This window comes from Sus scrofa, chromosome 8 (assembly GCF_000003025.6).
Source record: "Sus scrofa isolate TJ Tabasco breed Duroc chromosome 8, Sscrofa11.1, whole genome shotgun sequence".
Taxonomy (NCBI): domain Eukaryota; kingdom Metazoa; phylum Chordata; class Mammalia; order Artiodactyla; family Suidae; genus Sus; species Sus scrofa.
This window is the reverse complement of record NC_010450.4, coordinates 70883897-70909760: the sequence shown is the minus strand read 5'-3', so window position 1 is coordinate 70909760 and position 25864 is coordinate 70883897. Positions and strand designations below refer to the sequence as shown.

Genomic DNA, 25864 nt, shown 5'->3' with positions numbered 1-25864 from the left:
TACGGCTTGAGTGGAGAGAGATTAATTTCTCTTTCTCATAGAAATCTGTTGGCAGACAGTCTAAGGTTGGTATAATGATCCCATGGTGTCATGAGAGCACTAGGGTCTTTTCTCTTTATTCTACCTTCTTGGTACCCAACATCTATCCTTACAGTTACTTCATGGTCAAAAATGGCTGCCGGAGCTCCAGACATCACATCCTACTCTAGCCAGCAAAAAGAAGTAAGGATAGGCACACCCATCCCCTTTCAAGAATACTTCCCCAAAATCCTACATGAACATGGATTTATATTTCACTGGTTGGAACTTAGTCACATGACCATCCTAGCTGCAAGGGAGGTGGGGAGGTGGTCCTCCATCTGAGCAGCATAATGACCATCTAAAATGTGAAGGTCTGATACTAAAGAGGAAAGGAAATTGGTCATCGTATAGCAGTTTCTTCTACAAATGACCTTGAAAGCAAACTAATACATTTTCCAAGAATAAGCACACAATGATACTTTCTAGTATGATACTCACACATTTTGGTGCTAAAGGCAAAAAAAAAAAAAAAAAAAAAAAGGCACCAAAAAGGAAGAAGAATCTTTAAATGAGTACTACTCTCACCAAAAGCATTTATTTGCACAAATGACTAGAATTTGTAAAGCAAGTCACAAAACTGATAAGTGTCATGTTTGATGGCTATTGGTAAAATTCCTTTATGAAATGGTTGCTGCATATTGTTCGAGATCCATAAAATGGCTTACCAAGGGGCAATTACTATCACAAGTGCATAATCACAGTAAATCCTTTGCTTTCCTATTTATAAAACCACTGATTTCAGAGTTTTAAAAAGCTCCCAACATTTGTCACATTAAGGGGCAACTCAAGGAAAATTGCTTGACAATTTTTTATTCTGTTTACTCCTGAAAACCCATAATGCAAGAGAATTTTGTTCCTTTAGTTAATAATAATTTGGTATATGGGAGTTCCCACTGTGGCTCAGTGGTAATGAACCCGACTAGTATCCATGAGGATGGGGGTTTGATCCCTGGCCTTGCTCAGTGGGTTAAGGATCCAGCGATGCTATGAGCTGTGGTGTAGGTTGCAGACTCGGCTTGGATCCAGCGTGGCTGTGGCTGGAGTATAGGCCGGTGACTACAGCTCTGGTTTGACCCCTCGCCTGAGAACCTCCATATGCTGTGGGTATGGCCATAAAAAGACAAAAAATAATAGTAATTATAACTTTGTATAAGTCAGGGCATAGATAGGAAAACATTCATTGAGATTAGTTTTGAAGGAAGACCAGCCCAGTTTACAGCATGTGAAAGAGATGCCATTGAAACATGGTTTCCTTTACTGTTTTATTCATGTAGAGTAGTTGGCCGTGAAGTAGGCCACGGGTTTTAATTTTAGAGGGCAGCGTGAAAGTTGTAAATACAAATAGTGGCCACTAGTGGCATTGAGTTCAATATATTATGCAAAAAACTGGGCAAAAAGTAGAACCTATGGATGGTAGACAGAAGACAGATCACCTGTGGCAAGTGGTAGAAACATTCCAACGTTAATAGCAGTGATCTGGGAGGCTGTGCGCTGACACCATGACTTTAGCCTTGTGAGACCTCAAGCAGAGAATGCAGTGTGTCTGTCTAGTCTTCCGACCTGTAGAATTGGGTGTTTTAAGGTGTTAAATCTGTAGTGATTTTTTTTATGCAACAATAGAAGATGAATACAGATGAATACATTTTGTGGATTTCCCGCCATGGCAAAAGTGGTGTAAGAATCCCACTGCAGTGGCTCCAGTTGCTGCAGAGGTGTGGGTTTGATCCCCCTCCTGGCATAGTGGGTTAAAGGGTCTGCTGTTGCTGCAGCTATGGCTCAGATTCAATCCCTGGCCTGGGACTTTTAAATGCCAAGGGTGAGGGCATAACATTTTTAAAAAATTAGTACTATTTGTTCCAGAATGTGGGATAAAAACCCTAACAGCCCATTCAGGGGCTGACGGCATCAATGCAATTTTTAGTCTAATGATCCAAATCACCCTGGAACATTCTCTCCAGTTGTGGGCAAATTATTGCATCTTGCATTTCCCACCTACAGGAAAGAAGACAAAGCCTGATAGGTATCTCTGAGTTTAGCAGGCAACACTCTAGGAATATTGATTCAGCCATTTATAGGGTGACGTGGAAGATTGCCAGCTCTCTGTGGGTGTCTCAGGGGAGAAGAGGGATCTCTAGTAAGTCCAGACCGATGGACCCTTCCACACTGGGCTTGACACATATTCCATATATGCATCTGCCTTTTCTGCTTGTAGGGCCTCAGCCAGCACCACTAACCAAGGGCTTAGAAAGTACTTGATTCATACACACAGGATCACACATAAAATTGCCTTGGGTCAGGAGACCAACATGATACAGCAAAGATGAGTGGTGGGGATGTGAGCATGATAGCCACATACCCCGCCCCACAGGTAGCTGGACTAACAGCAAGGAAAGAGTCAGTTGGCATCTGGCTGAGGTGCCATCTTGGGGAGAATGGCTGTGCAGGTGGAACCTATCCTCTAAGTTTGTGTTATGTACCTCCAACCTTTAACTATTACAGGGTGCTGTGTTTGCCAGATGTGGAAGTAGTGGATCCAGGAAGCAAACAGTGAAAGTAGCAGAGGCCCTGATTATCATCAGCGCCAGGGGCCCCTTTTGGGGTTTGGTGCTTCCCTTCTTGGCAACTTTGGATTTTGTCCTTTCATAGTCTTAGTTTTTAAATGGGTGGTGGGTCCACCAAAGAACACAGCAGGATCCTGAAAAGGTAATTAGGAGGATTAAGCTCCCGCTCTGTTACTTCACAGATCTTGTTCCAAGAAGCCAGAAGGCAAGAGAGTGGTCTCCATATTGGCAGGAATAGTTGACCTTGACCATCAAGTGGAGGAAGAGCAGCTGTTACACACGAGGGGCAGGAAGGATATACTTGATGCTCAGGTGATCCACTTGGGATGCTCTTGGGTAACTATTTGCTCAGCAGAAGCTTTTGAAGTGTGCTGGTCTTGTGAACCATCAGATAAGACACTATTCTGTCCTCTAACTTCCCAAATTCCTACAAGGTCCAATTCATGAAATTGGGTTGGGAATATACTCAACGTAAATAGATTTTTTATTAAAGGACTGTAAACATACCTCATGCCTGCTCTTAGTTTGTGTAAGCTTTTCAAGCTTTTGACTTCATCTTTTCCAAGGCTGGGCTATTTTCTCTGGATACAGGGCTACATATTTCAGGACAAATTGGGCAGACATGGCGCTCAGCATCCATGGCTCTGTGTTGGGATCCCCTTTAGACTGACAAAAACTTCAGCTTTTATCTAACTTCATTAGAATGGATTAAACAATCTTAGGATATTTGGGAGCCTTTCCCAAAGTCAGAAGTGTTTTAACAACCCTCTAAACTGCTACTGACATTTAAAAACTTGATTATGCAAAGAACTTCATCTTTGGGACATGGGATTATCTACTGCCCAAAATAACTTAGTTGAGACCTGAAATCTTTTTCCAAGCTCAGAGAGAAGCAACATTAGTAGGATTAGTTAACAGACTCAAATCCCCATTTTGAGCAAAGACATCATATGTGATTAATGAAATATTTGGAAACAGACACCACATGCCTTAGGATGGCTTAACTTGAGAAGTTCAAATCTTTATAGGCTTATCATAAATAGCACTTTAACCATAATGAACAAACTTTGTATTTATGAATACCTACCAGTGGAAGCTGACATGCTTTTAGAATACACTTAAGTCAGTGCAAATCTTTAGTGACAAGACAAAGTCTTGTGTTGATTTGAAAGGTGAAAAAAACTTGATTTATATGAGTTCATGCTCATATAAAGAGCATGCTCTGAACTAAGTTAAAAATCCTTAGCTTATCAATAAGGCATTGATTACCACTTTTTAACTCTTATGAACAGAGTTTGGGAAATCATCAAGAAAAGGTGCTAAATCAAGTAAAGAATGGCTTGATCATTCAGAAAGATATCTTGTTGTCTTGTTGGCAAATTCCAGATTTCCGGGGAAGCTGAATGGGCTAATAGAAAGTCAGGAAAGCCGTCTCTGGAGAAGTTAGTGATGTCTTCAAAGATGAAGGTGCTTCATGCTTTTTTTTTTTTTTTTTTTTTTTTTGGTCTTTTCTAAGCCCTCACTTGCTGCATATGGAGGTTCCCAGGCTAGGGGTTGAATCAGAGCTGTAGCTGCGGGCCAACACCTCAGCCACAGCAATGCCAGATCCAAGCCGCATCTGCAACCTACACCACAGCTCACGGCAATGCTGGACACTCAACCCACTGAGCAAGGCCAGGGATCAAACTGTGTCCTGGTCGATGCTAGTCAGATTCACTTCCAATGAGCCACAACAGGAACTCCGGTGCTTCATGCTTTTGAAAAGGGAGCAGGAGATCACTGTAAGAGAAGTCAGCTTTGAAACTCCTCCCTTAAAATTGACCATCACTGGAATTTTTTTTCCCCAAGGGAACCAAATACTGAATATTTCCAGGGTCCCTATAGCAATGAAAACTGCTGATAAGGGTGACTAAGAAATCTACCAGGAAAAGACAGCATCTTTGGTCCAGTTTCCAGGAACCAAAGAGCCTATGCCCACCTCCAACCCTGAGATATTTTAAAATATAGATTTATATTGGATGTTTGTTTTTACAGGGTAAATATATGTTTGTCAAAGTGTGTATTCCGAGTGAGAGTTTTTTCCTATGATTATTTCTTTTTCTTTTTTTTTTTTTTGGTCTTTTTTTCCTTTTAGGGCTGCATCCGTGGCATATGGAGCTTCCCAGGTTAGGGGTCTAATCGGAGCTGTAGCTGCCAGCCTACGCCAGAGCCACTGCAACATGGGATCTGAGCCGCATCTGTGACTTATTTCACAGCTTATGGCAATGCTGGATCCTTAACCCACTGAGCGAGGCCAGGGATCGAACCCACAACCTCATGGTTCCTAGTCAGATTCATTTCCTCTGCACCTCAACAGGAACTCCTCTGATTATTTGATATTTTAACTATATGGGGAATGGATTTTATGAAACGAAACTCCAATGTAAGAGTAATCGGTGGGATTCTTTTAGCTCTCACTCAGAAACTTTCTTGAAAATCAGATGTCCAGAGTATCTGCGATTCTAATTCCAGTGTGCCATTCCTTCTGGGGCACAGAGAAAGAAAAAGAAGAGATGGAAGGTGAGAGTCACTGAGTAGTGCTCATCAGACAGACACAGTACGCTGAAAGGGTCTTATTTAGTCTATTTAAGCACCATCGCCAAGTAAGTATCATCATCTACATTTTTTAGGTGAGGAATCTGAAGGCTCAGGGAGATTGAGTAGCCGTGTCCAGGATCATCAAAGTTAGTAGTGGGCAAAACTGAGACTTAACCGCAGGTTTATGTTCAGATGCTCTTTTCATCAATACTCCGTCTGACAAGAAGATACAGCATTCAATTATTAATTTGAAAATAACCATTGTGTCTTTTACTTCTTGTTATCCTCAAATATGCCCAGCTCAGGGCTGGGCACGCAGTAGAAGATCAGCAGGAGTAGGTGAGGGAGTGGATAAAGCATGACACTGGGACCTGAAGCCTTCAAGCTCCAGAACTGCCCCCCCACCCCAACCTCTGGCTCAATTCCTGGATTCACCGCTACGCAAACATATACTCTCCGGCAAGTCAGTTTATTCATTGACAAAATGGGGATAATAATACCCATCTTTTAGGGTGGTTGTGAGGATTCATTGAGTCAATGCTACTAAATTGCTTAAAATAGTGTCTGGTGCATAATAAGGTCTCAGTGAATATTAGTTTTCACTATGACTGCTCAGATAGAATCTACCAGATTCTAGGTGTGTGAACTTGGGTAAGCCTGTTTCCTCATCTGTAAAATATGGAAAAATAATTGATCTTGCAAGACTATTTAATATACTGGCCATTGTATACTTAGCCAGGCTAGCTTTGTCTGTATTCTGTGAGTATTAATTCATTTAACTTTCACAGCAGCCTAATGAGGCAGACACCCTGTTGAGGCCCATTTTACAGATCAAGAAACTGAGGGACTGGGAGGGTCCATTTTTTTTTCAAGGTAATACCACTGGTGATTAGCTGAGTTGAGATTCAAACCCAGACACTTGGGCTCAGAGTCTGGGTTTGCAATGACTCTTCCATTGCTACAGAAGCAATGAAATAGTATTTATAAGGCATCTGTCCAGTTTCTGGTCAGAAGCTTAGGAGGTGTTAGCTCCTCTCCCATCATCTCTATAAATACGTTTGGAAATTCTTGTGGGATGCAAAGTGATAGGAATTTATCAGCGGGCCTACTTGCTTTCCTAAAAAGTCCAAGTTTGTGTGATGGCCACATTCCTGTGCTCTTGGTCCCCAGGAATATGCAAATCCCCTAATCTCTGATTAGGCTGGTCTTGGATCATTCTTTCTGTTGACACGTTGGAGTTCCAGGAAGCGAGACATCAGCCTGCACTCCTGCGTGTGCAGTCAGAGCTGGAGAGCAGCTGTCAGGGATGACAGTTTGGAGCAGAACAGCTGGAGGGCAGAGCTGATGTTTCTAATGACTGAGAACAAGTAACAGAGATAAGACAGCCCAAGGGCTGGTGTCTGACAGCAGCGCAGGCTGCCTTCGCCATGGTTTGAAATTCCCTGGTGGAGATGCTCTGAGAATCTTAGGCGGCACATTTCTGTGCTGGGCAGGCTGGTCCTGAGAAAATCAAACTGGATTATTTCACACACAGGGCTGGATTTGTAGCATCCTTGACTCCCGGATACGGAACGTCAGTGATGCCACGGTCAGAGCAACAACTGAAAATCAGAACCAAACCATGGCTACCTACCCTGGGGTTAAGTGGTGGTGTGACACCTCGGTTGAGAATTGTTCCGGGTCAGGCCCTTGGGGTTTAACTGGGATTCTGAGAAGGCTTCATTTCATATTGCCTTGATGTTTACAATCTAAGCAGCCTGCAACTTTAGCAGCCACACCACCTTGGGAGCTTATTATGAAAGTAGAACTTAGGCCCCCAGCCCAACCTGTGTCTCAGAATCTGCGTTTGGACAAGATCGCCCGTGGTTGGCATGCACAGTAACGTTAGAGGAGTGCCGTCATACTAAATAGAATATGGGCCTTGGAGTTAGAAGGTCTGGACTGAAATGGAGACTGCCTCTTAATAGCTGTGTGACCATGGGAGGGTCACTTAACCTTTCTGGTCCTCAGTTTCCTGGACTCTAAATAGATCTTAATACTTTTCTCAAGGCACAGGCACGTAACAGGTATTTAATGCATGTCATTTCCCTCCTCCCTGTCTCCCTTCCTTCCCAGGGCACCGTCAGGGAAAGCTCTTTGGGGCTCATGAGAAAATTGTGGCCAGATGAAGAAAGGATGATTTTTTCTCTCTCTCTCTCTCCTTTCTTCTCCCCTCAGTCTCCTGCTTTCTTTCTCCAGTTAAGAGACACAATGCTGCTCAGGTTCCAGCTGGGGCACTGCTGGGTCATGACAAAGCCTGGAAGAGAGGGCCGAACTGGGTGTGGCAGGGATCGGGAGAGGCCAGGACTCTTGGTTCAAGTGGGTCAATTAGGAGGAACGGAGTAAATTTCCCAGGCAAAATCTGGGACTGATGGCAAAGGATGGATCCGCAGAGACACAAACTTGACAAGGGTCAAGTTTGGGTTCAGGGAATTGATCAGGCAGACGGATGGGGATTGGTGGTGGTGGGGATGAGGATCAGACAGACATCTGGGAATAAGGAAGATGAAAATACACTTGTCAGGACATTTTTTGATCCTTCCACTAACCCCTCTTCTGTGCCCCCACGGCCCCCTGCATACTCTACCAAGGTACCCACTGTTCTGAATGAAATTATAGATTTGACTCTTTGATTAGGTTGAAAGTGTTCTGAGGATGAATATACCCTAAGGATCCTGTCTTGTTTCATTGGCTCCTGTGTCTAGAATACATACCTGAACATTGTTTGTTCCATGGTGAATGAGTGAATGAAATGTTTGCTTCGAGTGCTTCATTCCATCACAGCCCATTTCCTTGGAGGGGATTGGGATGTCTTTAGCAGAGCAAACGTGAGGTTGTCCAGGAGCGAATGCGTCACCGTTGGTCTCCCATCCCCTCTGCCTCCACCAGGTAGCAGCCTGGGTTTGCCACTGCCCCTCTTTTAGAGCCGGTATCCTAGGCATGGAGAAGGACCAAGGGGAAAGGATGGGCAGTTGGCAGAATCTCTAGTCTTCCAATTTAGCTCATGGTTTTGACTGGTTGGATGGAGCACCTGTAATTTTCCAGGGAACCAGCTGCCTCCATCACTAAGAGCTCAGGGAGGCTTGGAAAGACGAGCGTGCCTCTCTCTACTGAAGAGCCACCTGTCAGCCCTCTGGGAAGACTCAGAAAGCTGGTGCCTAAGAAGCCAGGGATGTACCTGAGGGACACTGGGACTGGGCTGGGGACACAGGATACCCAGCCTCTCCATTCTGCAGGAGAAGAGGCCAACAGCTGGGATACTGGGACGCTTTGGAAGGCGACAGACAGAGGCCTCAGGATCCTGACCCCCTGAGGAGGGAGGCTCAGGAGCTTAGCTGCTTTCCACAACAACTTCACGGGAAAGAGCCCAACCCCTCAAACAGCCCCCGGGGCCTCAGGACCTGTGATTCCTCAGCCCTGGGGGTTACTCACCCTGTGTTTCCTTTCATCTCATGGCAGCTCCAGAGCTTGTTTCTGTGGCTCTGCAAACTCACCTGCAGCCTGTGGTTTCCTCACGGAGGGAGGGAGGAGTGGAAGGTTGGTGTTGGGTGGGGGTACGGCTCTTGGAACTTCCAGGTTGAGAGTGAATCAATGAGAGGAAATCCTGCTCTGGTGTTCCCCCCCCCCCCGCCCCCCGCCCTCCCAGCAGCTCCTTCCCCAAGCTCGGGCTTTCTGAGCCTGCACCCTTCTTTTCGGAAGACTCCAAGCCCTGGCGGAAAGCTGGGCGGTGTTGGTGAGTGGGTGGGGGAGGACCGTGGCTCTGCCTGCAGCAGGCAAAGTGCTGACAGGGGTTTTGAAGCCCTTCTCTATTTTCTCCCCACCATCCCCTTTTTTTTTCTATTTGTTGTCAGTAGATGAGGTGGGCTGGATGGGGGAGGAGAGAAGGAACAGCACTGGAGCTAGGGAGGGGACAGTATCTGGCACATTATGTGCAATGGGAGCTGTTTTTTTTTGTTTGTTTGTTTTTGTTTTTTCCCTCTCTCTCAGTTAAAATTTAGGTCAAAATAAAAATGTATGTATTTTGTGGTTTCAAAAAACTTCATTTACTGTATCTTTAAAGAAAGTAGAAGTAACAGCAATGTGTATAAAAACAGTGATTTAATGACTATAAGCAAGACAAAGCAATAGAATTGCAGAAAAGTGCCCAGTGCATAGCTCCCTTTCATTTCTCCAGCCCCTAAGTTGTACTCACATTTTGACAGAACATAGGCGTCATCCTGCCAGCAAAAAAAAAAAAAAAACCAAAAAAAACCCCAAGAAACAAAAAAAACTAGGGAGTTCCCGTCGTGGTGCAGTGGTTAACGAATCCGACTAGGAACCATGAGGTTGCGGGTTCGATCCCTGCCCTTGCTCATTGGGTTAACGATCTGGCGTTGCCATGAGCTGTGGTGTAGGTTGCAGATGCGGCTCGGATCCAGCGTTGCTGTGGCCCTGGTGTAGGCCAGCGGCTTCAGCTCCGATTAGACCCCTAACCTGGGAACTTACACATGCCGCGGGAGCGGCCCAAGAAATGGCAAAAAGACAAAAAAAAAAAAAAAAAAGAACAAAAAAAAACTAGCCTGAGATGTAGGTGGGAGAAGAACGCTACAGATACTGATGTGTCACGTGACTGGCTGCAGAAAGAAAGTTTTCTGTAACTATGCATAGTCTTTTCCTTGCTGTGACAGGTATATAGGTATATATATTAATCAGCTCCTTTTCTCATCTTCCCTCTATCCAATGTAAAGCGTTGAACCCTATAATTTGGCATTGAAGTCCCAGGATAGCAAAGGAATATTGCGCCTGAACTAGGAGGGACTATAAGGTGACATACGGGACATGGCGGCTTTCTTTTTCGGGGGCAGGCGAGTATATCGTCAGTTGTGTAAGGGACAGTTGCATCAATCAGGAATAATATGATGTTATGTCTTTGGGGGGACATTCTATTCTCTATGTTCCGCTCAGCGTTGTTACAGCTCTGCTCTAAGATCTCCTTTGCAATACAGAGGAGAAGGCAGGAAACACGTTTCTTGTAACCGCCCTGTTCCTGCGAGGTTCTGGATGGAGCTCATCCACAAGAGGTTCTCAGGTGCAACATGGAAAAGGCAAAGCCGTTCTCCAGAAACCACTGCTGTCAGGTGTGTAGACGGCTGCGACTTCCCCATGAGCGCTGTCGGACCACCTGCCTTGATGCTGCAGCTGGAGACCCAAGGTCACCAGGTACCTGCCGAAGCCTCCCTAATCTTTCCTCTTCCTGCTCTCATAAAACTTGTGTATGACTCTCCTTTCTATCTGAAATCTTTAACTTTGCATTAAGGTTTTAACGTACATATTCCAGAAATACAAGGAGAAGTGTTTTTTTGTTTTTGTTTTTGTTTTGTTTTGTTGTGTTTTTCCGTGATGAGTCCCAGTTACAGGGCTGCACATTCTGGCACAGGGGCTGGGGGTGGCGTTTGTCTCTCACAGCAGCTGACAACACCTAGCTTCTGACTGCCTGGAACTTGTCAACACACTGCCCAGCAGTGTGGGTGGCAGTGACTCTGTCCAAGTGCCAAAGGAACCAAGGCCAGTGAGAGAACAAGATAGCCGTCTGAACGGTCCCACTACAGCTGCCGTGCGGTCTGGTGACAGGGGAGGGCCAGCCTGGAGTCCCCTGTTGTTGATGATAGTGGTTGTCAGGTGGGTAACCTTGGCCAGCAGTGCCAGAATCTAAGCAGCTCAGACTCTGGTCAGCCAAGTGCCCTGAGAGTGGCCCCTCTGGCTACTAGAAAATGTCCGTCAGGTGGGGGTCTTCCTTCTGAGATGGTGCCGAGCCTTGGCCTCAGGCTGTCCCACCCTGGGTTCAGACACAGTTGGTCCCACCGCTTACCAGCTGTATGACCTTGGGGCAAATTTCTGTACCTGCAATTCTCGCATCTGCATGATGCAGATATTAATCTTATCTACCCCATAGAGATGTTAATCCACGTGAAAGGCTTCGAACAGTATCCTCTGCATAGTCAGTGCTACGTGAGAATAAGCATTATTAGAATGATACCAAGGAAAGACAAGTCAGTGCCATGATGGAAATTTCCACAGACAGTGGGTAGTGATTCAAGGGCAGCCCCCAAGCCAGGCTGCTGCAGACTCACACCTGACCCTTGTGGCGAGCAGGGGGACTGCAGGTGGAAACTAAGACGTTTTCACTGTAAGTCTGGGCAACCTTGGGAGGCCTGGTTGGTGCGCTCACAGAATAGGGGGTGGGGGGGGCACTCTCCCCCGTGGCAGAGAACACAGCCCAGCAGGACAGCAGGAGTCAGCAGAAAGGTGACAGTGCCTGGCAGGGGGGCATGTGCTCGGGGCTGACTGAGTGTGCTCTGGGCTGCACGCCAAGGCACCCTCGAGATTGCCCGGAATAGCTGAGGGGGCCTTTGCAAGGGGTGGAACGGCCCATTTTAGCAGGTGTGAGAGTCTTGAGAGTGGGCTTATGCTTACATCAGATACCAGTGTCTTGGATGGAAAATAACCAGGGGCTCCGGTGACAGACAGACCTGGTTTGAATCCCACCTCTGCCACTTACAAAACAGAAAATACTTGGAGAGCAGGGGGTGCCTTATTCATTATGAAGTACACAGAAGGATTCAGTTCATGCAAGAATGCATTGACCATCCTGGAAGCTCAGTTTTCCCTTCTGTAAGATGGCCAGGGTGTCATGACCGCTAAAGCTGATGCAAGGGGTCCATTAGATACTTGCCCACAGGCACCTGAAGTTCCTAATGACTATATGTTACTTCTTTTTTATGGACATATTCAGCGTCTGGCTGAAAATGGAAACACAATACATTTGTTGACTAGATCTGATTAATGCTGTTTTAGTAAAGAAACTGTAGTCCATGTTATACTTGCCAAAACTACATCCTTTGAGAGAAGAGATTGTACCTCTTATATCTTTTTTTCCCCCCAATATGACCACTGCTTTTAAGTGTCATTCATGACTCAATCCTTTCTGACAAAAATCAAAATATAGCTACTAATTATTGCTGAGTATACTGCACATTAGCAGAGTAAAAGATTGAAGATAGGTTACTACGTAATTGAAACAGATTATGATCTGACTTGGAAAAGCTATGATACAGGGGAATAAAATTGATTTGGACCCAAGAATTTATTATGTGAACACCACACATTATTTTTAGGCTTTTTCTTTCCGTGCACATTTAATATGCTTCCTGGCCCATTCTGCCCAGGCAAGCTTGGAATACTGGGGTTGTTGCTTGCTTTCATGCCCATGGCAGGTCTTCAAGAAATGACTGAATGATCAACAGGAAAGGGCCTGTTTCACGTCTGGTCGTCCTGATTCATCCTGACTCTCCCACTCACTCTTCCAAGTTATGACCCTGGAAGCTAGGCACCTAAACTTATTAAATCTGACCTTATATTTAAATTCATCGTCAAACCAACTTGCTCTAGTTTGCAGGTAGCTCCACTGTTCTCCTACGTTGCAAGATGCCTGGGCTTCGCTGTGGCTCTCTTATTCAGAATCAAAAGAGCCTTTGGTTGGCTTCTGTGGGTTGAAATTCTATTCTGGATGATTGAAATGGCTTGTTATTTAACTGTCAGAGAAGATGCATATGATGAACTTTTTTGAAGGAGAACAAAGCAAGTATCAAATGTACTGTTCCTGCCTTCATAAGACTTGATCATCTATCACGAACCTATTTATCGAATCAAAGTGTTTATTTTTACAACTATTTTAAAAGGCCTGGTGTACAGTTAAGAGTAAAATCACTGCTTGGAAAGTTTCTTCATTTCTGACATCCTTCAATTATGTTTCAAGATCAGAGAGAACTCCCTGCTCTGCAGAAAATATTATTTATTGATGGAGGATAAATTTTCTCTAACAACAAGGCAGGGCCACTTAATATAAACAGTATTGAGCATATCAATTGAAAGGCTTGAATAAGAAGACATATCCAAATGTGAATCACCACTGTCAGAGGCAAGCTTTTAGGAACTTTAATTGATATACTTGTAATTAGTATGCAATATGTCTTACAACAAATGTAGATACAGTGACATCAAATATCAAAGAAGGTGCACATCTTTCCATCTTTAAATGATGTTGGCTAACTCACCCCAAGAAAGCGCTCTGGCGTGGGTCTCTTGGTTAGCGCTGGAACCAATACCAGCCAGCACTTGAAAATCAAAGTTGAAATGGTACATTCATTTGCCAAAAAGAGGTAAAAGGCAAAGAAGGTGAATCAACGTGCAAGTCAGCATCTGGCCCAGCTGCAAAATTCACTTCCCAGATGCGAGGGATTGAACCATGCACCCTTGCAAGCAAGATGAAGGGCAAACAGATGACGTCAAACCAAAATCCACTCCACAAAGAACCCACAAGACTTTGGGGTGTAAAGGCCAGGCCTACTGCAGTTAGCGCTCAGGTACCCACATGAGTTACCCTAACTCAACAGTCTGTGAGACCGATGTCCTCGGCCGTCCTGTCATTCAGAGATGGAAGTCATCCTCCATGGTCCTAGGAGGTCAGTCAGTGGCACTGGGGGGGGGGGGTAGCTGCAGCTGTTAACAGCTGTCTGATGGAGGTCCTCTACAGCTGTCGTCTGATCGATTGAAATAAGAACACCAGTATAACAACAAACAAGAAACTGAGATCACTTCTACATTTTTGTAATACTTAAAATGTCGATAAATATTTCTCTCCAGAAACTGAAAACACTGTAGACATGATTTCATTCGTCCTCACAACACATCTGCGAGGTAGCGTGGGGCGAGGTCAACTGGACCGCATCGTGCCCGCCTAAGAAATGAAGACACAGACATCCGGGAGGGCGGAAGACTTCACTGGGGCCACGGGGAAAAGCAAAGTCGAAGCCCACTCTGTTAGCATTTGCAATCTGTGGCCTAGAAGAGGCTGCGGCGCGCCCTCCTGCTCTGACATTCTAATGCTTTATGACTGGTCTGGTCCCTGGAGGGATGTGGTTGTTTTAGATCCACGGGAGCCATGTCCCTTGGGTTGATCTGAACAGACTCACTCCCTGAGCTCAAGGATGTCAGTTATTGGCATATGTTTCAGGGGTGCGTGCCTGTGTGTGTTTTAAGCAACGTCTGTTGAATGCAGGTGTGAACAACTTTTGGCCAACTCAAAAACAGAAAGATGCACTTGGCAAAATAAGGTTCAACCCCACAGGTATTTTATACGGACATAACAAGGAGTGTGAGAGTGTTTATGGGAAGCTGTCCCCTTGCTGAGTGTACCTGCTGTGGGTCCAGATCTTGCTCTTACCCATAAGGATCACTAAGGGCAACTAACCCACCCAATACGCGTGTCCAACAGCAGCCTTTGGTCAGGAAGATGCATGCCGAGTCCATGGCTTATGATTGGTGGGGATTCCCTGGGAAGAGGCTGGTCTTTTTGACCCAGTACTTACGCTGAAGCAACATCCACAAGACCACCTCCCCAAAGAGGTTTCGTGGACATTTCGTCCACATGTTCGTGGCCGAAGGAGAAAAAAAAATGTATGGACTGTCCTGTTTTTATTGAATTGTCCTTTTCCAAACTGAAAGCCTATAAAAGGGGGGTGGATTTAAGGAAGAGGGACAATTACTCAGGCCAAGCACGGTCAAGAAGGGGCACCTTGGTCATTCCTGGCCATTTTTCTGAGAATGTCCACTTAAAAAAAAATAATCAGAGATATGAGAATTCCCGGAAGCCTGCTTCTCATTCCCTCCTCCTGTTGTAAAATATCTCTGGGGGTTGCTTGTCCTCCTTTGGTACCTAAGGAATTTCGGAATAATTTCTTTCAGAGTGTGGGCTTGGTAGGTTGTGGAAAGTGGCACCAGCCCCAATGACTGACCCCAGAGGGGTTTAGAACAGCACAGAAGTGGCTGCTTTCAGGTCAGTACTTAGTTGGGTCACAGTGAGGGACAGCAGGAGTGGAGAGTCAAGTTTCTGGAAACTAAACAAAGTCATGGCGGCAGGTCCAAGTTTAGAAATACAAAATGATGTAGTTTCAGGTTCTTTATGAGAGCGTAGAACAGTGAAACACATTTTGAAACAGAACCCAATGTGTGTTTTCTATTCCGTGAAAGACATAAGGTTCTGGCTGCTATTATTACCAGGTGTTTCAGGAGGGTGGTTTTAGCCCTGAAATAAAGCTATCTAGAAAACACATGGAGATAAGAAGGCAACCATGCATAGCCAAAGCAGCCCACCAGCCAACAAACCAAATACTTTTGAGATAAAAATGTAACGAATCACTTCCTTTAGTTAAAAGTAAAAACTGTCACTAACCTGGAGTGTCTTGTTCTGTCACAAGGGGCATGGCAGTAAATCAGGGTTTCTCACATGCGGCACTACTGCCATCTGGGGCTGGATGACTCTTAGCTGTGATGGGCTATCCTGCACATTGTGAGATGTTTAGCTTATCCATGGACTCTACCCACTGGTAGCCCCCCTACATTGTGACACTCAAAAAATATCACCCGCTGTTTCCAAATGTCCCCTGGGGGGAGGCAAAACTACCCGATGCTTGAGAACCACCACCTGAAATGGATGCCCACCAAGACAATCAGTTCTTTCTCAAAATTCGGGATGCAAGATCTTAAGACTATAACTCAGGGGGTATTCACTGATTAAACAGCAGAATTGGTAAGGTAGTTGTTTGGGTTCCTGTTGTGGTTCAGCGGGTTATGAACTCAACTAGTATCCATGAGGATGCGGGTTCGATCCCTGGCCTCGCTCAGTGGGTTAAGGACCCGTCATTGCCACAAGTGGTGCAAGTCGCAGACGCCGCTCGAATCGTTGCCATGGCTGTGGTGTAGGCTGGCAGCTGCAGCTCTGGTTCCACCCCTAGCTTGGGAATTTCCATATGCAGCAGGTGCAGCCCTAAAAAGAAAAAAGAAAAAGAAAAAGAAAAAAAAGGAAGGAAATTAAAACAACAACAATAACAGTTTACAACTGTTATCCAACAGGCAGTAAGGCAGTGAACCAGCTGCTTTGTAGGTGGAAAGCAAAGATTCTACAGGTTTGTTCAAGCAATGGATGCCTCTGACAGTTAATGAGGGCTGACCCCACTTTCCTTAATGAAGGCCTCAAAGCATGTCATGCCCCCCTTCCCTCTCACCCTCCTCCATGCCCCCCCGGTGCACACTAAGCACACACGCCTCCCCCTTGCTCCTCTATGACTAAACTCATCTCACAGCCTTTTCCTGCAGAACCGCACCTCTGATGAAGGCTTGTGGGCTGGGGTCCCAGCTGCCATTGACCAGAAGGGGCATCCTTCGCAGAGCCAGGCGGCCTGGAGGTAGGACAGGTGGCGGGCAGGCTGAGACCTGATAGCAACCTGTGCCTCTGCTCCTGGGCAGCTGGCCTCCCCCAGGGCACCTTCTAGCTTCCTCTTTCCTTAATGAGGCAGCTAAGAACCTGGGAGCCAGCTCACAGAGCCGAGCCGGTGTCCTGCCCAATGCAACCAGATAAGCAGAGATAAAAAAAGGCATCTGAGAAACCCCGGCTTCCTTACCTGCAGGGCGCGCTCCTCCCAGCCCTCATTTCCTTTCCCTCCTTGAGATTCAATGTCATTTCCTACACGGAAGTTTAAGAAACACCACAAACAGAAAGTTCCCCTAAAAGTAACCCCTGATGACCCAGCATGACCATCTTCCTCAGTTCTTGCAGTGGGTCCTGCTCGGGGTCCAGATGCCTCCACTGTGGCATCCGGCCTGGGCGGCTCAATGTTGGCCCACATCAGCTGCATATCAGCCTCCACTCACTTTTAAATATATATATATTTTTTGGTACCAGAAAGGGGAAGTTGTAGCAGCCAGAGGAGAGGAGGGAAACAAAACAACCAAACCAACAAAACAAGGCTGAAGATTGTCGCTCGATGGGCATCAGGTACGTGTTATTAATTCTACTGGATAAGCACTGATAAATAAAGACAGTTATTCCTCATTCGGCCACGTGCCTTCGTTAGGAGTCGTCGTACAGCGGGTTGTTGTAGTTTCCCCAGGAGCCGTAGTCGTGATCATCCAGGAGCCGTCCGTAGGAGGAGTGCCTGGTGGGAAGGAAAAGAGGCTGGTGATTATTTGGAGAAGTTGCCCATCGGAGAGAGCCGGGGGCTCTGGGGCCTGCACTGGGGAGGGAAGACACAATTCTTCACTGGGACGAGCCCCCAGCAGCTGACCCACCCAGCGGGGAGGCCCCAGTCTGATAACATCCTCTAAGGGATGCCTGATCCACTGGGGAGCCTGACTGGTGCCTTCCATTGAGATCTGCTGGGTTCTTGTCTCTCTCCTTGACCTCCAGCGCTGGGGAAGGAAGAGACTCCATTTCCATGGCTATTTAATAAGAAGTAATGGGAATGCGAAGGTTGCCTTCCCAGCATTTTGGCTCAGGTCCTGGACTTAATATGCCCTGAAACGATAATGACACAACCGGAAGCCCTGTCGCTCTTATCACCCCGCCCGACCTCATACAGTGTTTTATTATCTACACAGTTCTTCTCTGAGCCTCAAAATAAAGCCACAGGCCAGGTATTGCTTATCCTGATTTTCCAAAGAGGAAAATGGGGCTCAGAGAGGTTAATTGGCACGACCAAAGTCACCCAATGGATGAGTCGAACCCCTGACTCTGGGATCTGAATCCAGTGCCCTGCGCTCAGTTTCCTGGAGTCTGCTAGCACCTTTGTTCAGTGGCAACATGGCCTTATCAGGCTTTGCTGGATTGTTTTGGGCACCTGTTCCATAATTCATTTTATTTCTGTAAGAAACTGAAGTCAGACGGTGACCACTCTTCCGGTCAAAACCGTTGAGTGGCTCCTCACCCCCACAGAGTAAAAGCCAAAGTCACTAGGATGGTTTGCCAAGCCCTACAGGTCTGGTCCCTGCTACTTTTCGGAGTGCTTCTTGCTCTCTCAGCTCCAACCATGCTGGCCTCCTTGCTCCTTCCCCTCGGGTCTGACATACTCCTGCCTCAGGGCCTTTGCACTGACTCTTTCCTCGAATTGAAATGCTTGTCCTCCAGATCTCCGCTTAGCTCACCCCTCACTCCCTTCGCATCTGCACAGATGTCACCTTCTCAGTGAGCCCTTCCTTAGGAACTCTTTAAACTTGTAACTCTCCCCACCCCAGAGCACTTCCTGTTTAATTTTTCTTATAGGACCCATCACTGTCTAACATACCATATAACTTATTTTATTATTGCCTCCCTCTGTTAATTAGACTATATGTGTGGATGATATACCTGTTTTATTTGTTTTTAGCTCTAACTCCACCGAGAAGAGTAAGTCCTTAATAAATAATAAGCCCTTAATAAATGTGTGTAGAAGAAAAGGTGATTGGGGAAAAAAAATACATCCTGAAAATCCAATCTGTTCACAAGATGGGAATGTCCTGGAAAGGATTATGGTCATTTTAAGACTAAAACGAATGACAGGATTGGGAGAACATCACACAATGAGCATCTGGTGCCTCTGAGATTCAGGCTGACCTGTGGATTATTACACCTGCCACTGGGCATCAGGTACGCTACATACAGTACGGATAAACCTGCCCTTCCACCTAATTTTTTCTCACCTAGATATGAACATTAAACAAAATGAACATACAACCTGAGAGGCACAAAAAGCATGTGCTATGTACTTCTAGCTGTGGCTAAAACAGTTGCGGTCACTCTTCTAAGCTTATTTCTATCTATCAGGTATTTGAAAAGAGATGATCTGTTGAAAAGAACCAGACCCTGGATGTCTTGGCTTCAGACGCTTAGCTTTCCAAATTCTGATTTCTGTCCTAAAGGCTGGCTCAGTGGACCTGGTCAATACACCTGGAAACTTGAGGATGTTCCACAATATCCTTTGATCTCCTAAGGGCCCACGCTCATTTCTGTGGGTGCAAGAAGAGAAGAGGCCACGTGTCACACACTGCTGATCTACCCATCGGCAGGAATAAGGGAAGGCAGTTTGGGTAAACGAGGTACCGCCCGCCCACGCATCGCCAACACACTTAAACCTCCAACTCCAATCAAATCCTTTAACGGGATGGGTGAGAGACGGAACCTAGAGAATGAACACGTGAAAACCTAGGGATTACCAGACTGGAGCTGGGCCTCAATTTTAGCATGATTTCACTGTGGCAAGTCTGGCCAGCAGGCACCTAATCAACACGGTCTTTTATGGATAGCCCTCCCCTGCCTCACCTCTGTGTGGTAATTCAACGTCTCATGGCATTTTTAGGCCTACCATGGAGTTTCATTCCCATAAAATGTCAGTTGGGGCTATAGATGTATGTCCTTGAACTTATTTTTAATCCTCTCTGTTTTCTTAAAAAAAAAAATGGTGTTAGGATTGTTGGGTGGATTAAGTGAGGTAACACATATAAAAGATCTGGCACATAGTATGTGTGCAATAAACGTTGGCCAACATTGCTTTTTAATGTGTTTGATAATGAAACTTACATAGGCTCATGGCAGATCTGCAAATAATAAAAAGGGCACTGAGTGAAGAGTGAGCCGCCCTCACTGTCACCAGGAACTCCTGAAACTCTACTCCAGGCATCATTATAAAACCAGCTTCTTGTATTATAATTAAAAAAAAAAAGATTATCCTGCTAGAGTGGGGTTAGAGGATTAGAAATCTTCTGGTCATCACGTTTTACTGCTTATGCCTATTGCAGGTCAGACTGCTGGATCAGAGCTCTGCCTGAATCTGCTGTATTTTAAGAGACGCCTACCACACAAACACTGGCATAATAAAGGAAAAAGATGGAACTTTCAGTTTTTCTTGCCTTCTCGCTCGAATGAACAGTGAGTTCAGCAAAATACAGATACACAAGGAAAGCAAAGCAAGAGATAGAGATAAACCATATTTGGGAATGCACTGAATCCGTGGGGCTTGTTTTAATATATTAATGAGCCTAAACAAGAAGAATTAGGTGTGCTGAGAGTCAAGCCAGGTTTGGATGAATCCTGTAATACTGCAGAAAGAATAAAACAAACCCATTTGTGTGTGGGGTGTGTGTGTATGTGTGTGTGCACTGTGTGTGTGTCTGTGGTGTATGTGTATGTGTGGTGTGCCTGTGGGATGTGTGTGTGTGTGTGTGTGTGTGTGTGTGTGTGAATGATTCATCATCACTTTACATATTTTAGATGGAAATGGGGGAGGCTTCCAGACTGACATTTGTGGAGTCTAAAGGGGTGAAAAACTCTTTCTCTTAAGACGAAGTCAGTGGCTTGAGGGATCTGGAAGACTGTCCCTGTGACGTCGTGGGAGAGCTGGTCCCCAAACCGAGGCTGTTGACTCTGCACTGAGATGCTGTTTCACCTAATTTCAATCTGAATAGCAATCTCCATGGTTGACACCAGTCAGGTCAAAGCAGTTCTGTTCGCTCCATTTCTTCATCAAGACGGACCCCACCCAGCAGAGCTCCTCCTCCCTTTGCTGTGCCCTGGCTCCCTTAGATGGGAACCTCCCAGGGCGCAGACCATGTCTTACTCTGTTTCTCATCTTCCGAACGTCAGCTATGTTGCTCTTAATGCAATGGTACCTTTATAAATATTTGATGAGACCTGCTTATGTCCAGAAGCATATAAACAGCACTCGGAGTAAATACACAAAGTTGACTTAGTCTCTACCAGCAGGGAGTAGTATGGCCCGTGGCAAGTCGTTGTGCAACATAAACATGGCAAAGGGGCAATACCTTCCTCAGGAACACAAAGGGCCAACTCCAACCACGTTAACCTTAAAGACAGGAATAGGAAAGAGAACTGCAGCTACATTTCTTCCATGTGATGACGTGGCTGTCAAGCCCTCAGCACAGGCTCACAGTCCCTGTAAATCAATGGCGCTGTGCTTCCTGTCACTTGTTCTATGACATCGGATGGTTTGGTTCCCTAAAAACAGAACCCAGGGAGCAGAATAGAAATGATTTGTGTGAAGCCCTTGCTTTGGTTTTGCTAACACAGCCACACTCGCCACCTCCCCAACCCTAATCGGTGATGCCTGGTCAGTGACAACCGGGACACAGGTGGTGACACGTGTGATTTGAGGCCTTTGCCACAACTGTGAAAAGGTACCTATTTTAAGACAGCCATACTATCAGTACTTAATGGAACCCAATTGTCTTTGAAAATGAATGAGGTGTTTGGCTTTTTTTTTCTACGTTGAATATTTTAGAAAACACCTTCTCAAACATAAGGGTCAACCCTTGTGCTCCATCAAGTTTCCAACTCTGTTTAGTGCTACTCCTCCCCTAGTCCTCTCCTCTCCAATCAAGTGAGCCATTCCATCTTTGGTGCTTTATCATGAGCTAAGAAGGAGAGAAATAAAGATGGGTAAGATATGGCTTAGTGTCGGGAAAACACAACTGAACTTGTACTTCTTTAGTCATTAGTCATTAAGCCTTAGATTCTCATCATCCACTAGCAAAGCTCGTTTGGTACAGCTGTCACTGTCTCCTTTATTTCTATTGGTGGCTTTTTCTGGCTGTCATTTCCCTGCCTGACTTCTTTCACATATTCATTGAAAAGTTAGCACGGATGGGTCTTTATCCTGGGGCCTGGGAGATACTTTAGAGAACAAAGAGACCAAAATCCTTGTCCTAATGGAGCTTACATTCTAGCGTGAGAAGACACAACAAATAGGACATGAAAAATAACATGGCAGACGGTGATAAATGCAATGGAGGAAAATAAAGCCAGGAAGGGGATTGAGGCATTTTATATGGGAGGTGGGGATTGTAATTTTAAAGCTGTTGATGGGGGAAAGTCTTGCAAAGATGTTATTTGAGCAGGCACTTGAAGGAGATGCTGAGGAGCCATGTGGATGCCTGAGAGAGCCCCTCCAGACAGGGAGAACAGCACATGCAAAGGCCCTGGGGCAGAAGCAAACAGCACATCGGTGTGGTAGCTACTGAACTATAATGTTTAATAAAGTTTTCTATAGTAGGATGATTTTAGATTTACAGAAACATTGCAAAGATAGTACAAAAAATTCCCATAAACCTTCACCCAGCTTTTGTTGATGTTAACATAACCATGGCATATTAGGCAAAACTAAGAAATTAACATTGTGACCTGCAATTTTGAAGCTAAGAAAACTGTGACCATTAGCGGTGACTTCATTTGCCCACAGTTAACAACAACAGGTCAATGATTAAATGAGCATCATAATTCAGGTATCCTATCAGTTCTGTCTTCTTTCTACCAAAATCCCAATGATTTCCAAACATTCATTTTCAATGCGCTCTTTCCATAGTCGGGGTTTCTTTGAACAAGCAGTTACTTTAAAATTTATCTTTAAAGAATCACCTTTACTTTGAAGGGGCAGATAAAACGGATTTATTTTACATTTTAAAAATCATCTGTCGGGATGATACTGGCAGATACTCATCACAGAAAAGGCCCACACGCTGGAACACCTGTCTGTATCTGTCCACAAGTTCAGGGTCACAAGATAACCAGTGGAAGTCTACTGTTTACCAGGTTCCAATTACTTCCCCTTTAGATTCTAAAGCTAGCTTCTCTTGATTTGGAGTCAATCAGCACTGCGGGCCGCACCCCAGACTTTCTGACCCAGAATCGATCACTCAGCCAACGCACGTTTATACAGCAACTATTACAGGTCAGGTGTTGCCAGCAGCTTTCTGTCCTTCTAACGGAGGAGACTGGCGGAGGACACCATGACTCCAGGGTGGGGAGGTGAAGGGTACCAACCAGGCCTGGGCAGCGTGAAACTCGAAGCGGAGGGGGTGGGGTGGGGAAGGCTTCCTAGAGAGGATCTCTTTTGAGCTAGATAACTTGGAATTAGCCAGATGAAAAAGGGGTGAACCAAACACCTCCAACAGAGGGCTCAGGGTGTTCAAAGAAACAAAAGCACCAACGAGGGGGCATTTCACCTGGGATGCCTTAGAGCCAACTATGTGCTTGGAGTGTTGGGCAATGAGGGGCGAGCTGGGCCACTCAAAGCCTGGTCCTTGGACCTGGAGTGCTGGCATTGCCCTGAGCTGCTGAGAGCTGCCAGTGTACTGGCCCCACCCTGACACACGGAGTCAGAGGCTCTGGGCCTGAGGAAACCGTGTTTTTAATAAGCTTGCCCATTGATTCTTATCCACACTGAAGTCTAAGAATCACTGAGATAATCAAGTCAACTGGCCCACAGAATGCCAAACGCTCCGAAGAAAGTCAACCTGTAGCAAATTTTAGAAGATCTCAGATGTCTTGGCTGGTGCTTTATGGGCTTATTTATTTATTTATTTATTTATTTATTTGTTTTGCTTTTTAGGGCCGCATCTGTGGCATATGGAGGTTCCCAAGCTAGGGGTCAAATGGGAGCTGCAGCTGCCAGCCTATGCCACAGCTACAGCAATGTGGGATCCAAGCTGAGTCTGCAACCAACCCACACCACAGCTCAGGGCAATGCTGGGTCCTTAATCCACTGAGCGAGGCCAGGGATCAAATCTGAGTCCTCATGGATCCTAATCGGATTCATTTCCGCTGTGCCACAATGGGAAATCCGGTCTTACTTTTTTAAACCTAACAGCAACCAGGAGGAATTCGGTTGTAGAAAATGGAATCGTTAGAAGATTTAAAGCCAAACAGGTGACTTCTAACGAGATGTCTTAAGAGCCAGGCCATGTTGTGTCTATAAATCAAGATCACATTTATTTTTGTGAGGGGAATGGCCTGTGTTGTCTGCCTGGGTGACCCGCACACCTAATTATAGCGGCATTCACACTGCTGGCGACAGTGGACACGGTCTCCTGCTCAGGAGATTATCTTGTGGCTGAATAGTTTTGAGCCAATTTAAATAAAACAAAACCGACTTACCTCATTCTTTATTCATCACTAATTAAAGACACCCTTCTGCTAGAGGGCAGGCAGGGTCTCTGCTTTCTTTCAAGTTGCAAACAAGCCCCAGAACAAAGATGTCTCAGGGATTGTGTCTAGTAATGACTGTGTAACGTGGATGCCACTTCACAGGTGTTTAGAAAGAGCACCACTGAAACCAAAAAGATGGGACCACGGAAGTCTGTGTGTCACTACATCATTAGAAAACTGAGCTGCTGGGCCCCCTCCTCCTCTCTCCTCCTCTGAGCCCCTGATGTCTACAGAACGGGCTGCTGGCAGCTCCCATTTTACTGAACACCTGAGTAGAAAGCGCAGGATGACAATGACAGTCATGACAGCGGTTACCCTTCCATCGCCCTCCCCTCAAACCCCACTCGGGATGTTTACCTGGATCATAATTTCATCCTTCTAACAAGCCTGCCTTAGGTATGAGTGTTCTAGTTCCATTCTACAAATGAAGAAATTGAGCACAGAGTGATTCATAAGCTTGCCCTAGGAGTTCCCATTGTGGCTCAGTGATAAGGAACCCAACTAGTACCCCTGAGGACGTGGGTTTGATCCCTGGCCCCACGCAGTGGGTTAAGGAGCTGGTGTTGCCGTGAGCTATAGTGGAGGTCACAGACGTGACTCGAATCCCTCACTGCTATGGCTGTGGCGTAGGTCGGCAGCTGTGGTTCTGACTTGACCCCTAACCTGGGAACTTCCATATGCTTCAGGGAAAACAAAACCAAAAAACCCCACAAAAACCAAAAACCAACCAAACAAAAACTTGCTCTAGAGTCCTATTCTCAACTACCATGCTATAGGGTCCTCTACACTCATTATTCATTTTCAAGGCAACCTGGAAATGTTGCAAACAAATGGAGGTTGTTGGTGCTACTTTTTGTAGGTGAGGAAATGAAGGATCAGGGAGATTATCGTTTGCCCCAGGCCACTGAGATAATAAGCAGAAGGGTCGACTGCAAAGCTCCCCGCTCCGCCCCGCTACACTGCTGGAGCGGAGAGCAGGAAAGAGCCTTGGAAGTTTCAGGGCAGTTTTTTTTTTTTTTTTTTTTTTTTTTTTTTTTAGGGCCACACCCACGGCATGTGGAGGTTCCCAGACCAGGGGGTGAATCAGAACTGCAGCTGCCGGCCTACAACACAGCCACAGCAATGACCCACATCACAGCTCAGGGCAACATCGGATCCTTAACCCACTGAGCGAGGCCAGGGATTGAACCTGCATCCTCATAGGCAGATTCATTTCCGCTGAGCCAAGATAGGAACTCCAGGGCGGTTCATTTTTATAAGCTGCTTCCAAAAGCGGCTTAGGTTACAGGGAGATGTGGTTTCCCCAGGCAGCAGATGCTGTGACAAAACAAGGGGTCATGGATCCCTAAAGAGCAGGTGTGTGAAAACAGATGGTGATGGCCTTAGGGTGGGTGGAGGGGCTAGACTTTGGGAAAGAGGTGAAACCCCTGAGCCACTGTTTCACAGAACACGCAAGGAGTGCCCTTTTTCGGTGGTGAGGCTGCCCTCTCAAGTGGACTCTTTTGCCTTGGCCAGGACACTGGCTGGGCCTGGGCCATAGCCCGTGGTTGCAGGCCAGATGCTAATGGTTCCCTCATGGCCTGTGATTTCAGGCACTTGCTGCTCCAGCCAAGCGAGTTAAAAAAACCACAGGCAATATACCTCTTGTCATGTTATTGTTCTCAGAAATTTGGGACAATAGGAATGGAATTAATTTCCAGCCAAAGCCAAACTCAACCTTAGGTGCACATACGCACACACACACATGCACACATACCTG

General features: G+C 45.8%; 1 protein-coding gene and 2 long non-coding RNA genes across 4 annotated transcripts in view; 1 reads left to right on the top strand and 2 right to left on the bottom strand.

Moving 5' to 3' along the window:
* LOC106504698 lies at window positions 5245-9535 on the bottom strand. Of its 2 annotated transcripts, none has more exons than XR_002346710.1 (3): window positions 8691-9530; window positions 7973-8192; window positions 5245-5435 (listed from the first exon to the last, which is right to left on the bottom strand). It is a non-coding gene; the product is annotated as an uncharacterized LOC106504698 (long non-coding RNA). The 2 variants fall into 2 exon arrangements; XR_002346711.1 differs by lacking the exon at window positions 5245-5435 and adding an exon at window positions 5670-7748 and having other exon boundaries at window positions 8691-9535.
* The window catches only part of PARM1 (prostate androgen-regulated mucin-like protein 1), a 104509-nt gene continuing 95763 nt past the window's right edge, over window positions 17119-25864 (bottom strand). Inside the window, 1 exon segment of the mRNA NM_001243716.1 lies at window positions 17119-17290. Within this exon segment, the coding sequence (NP_001230645.1) occupies window positions 17206-17290 (85 nt within the window). The 3' untranslated portion in view covers window positions 17119-17205.
* Window positions 18386-24446, top strand: LOC102158261. The gene is made up of 3 exons (XR_002346709.1): window positions 18386-18756; window positions 19029-19205; window positions 19905-24446. It is a non-coding gene; the product is annotated as an uncharacterized LOC102158261 (long non-coding RNA).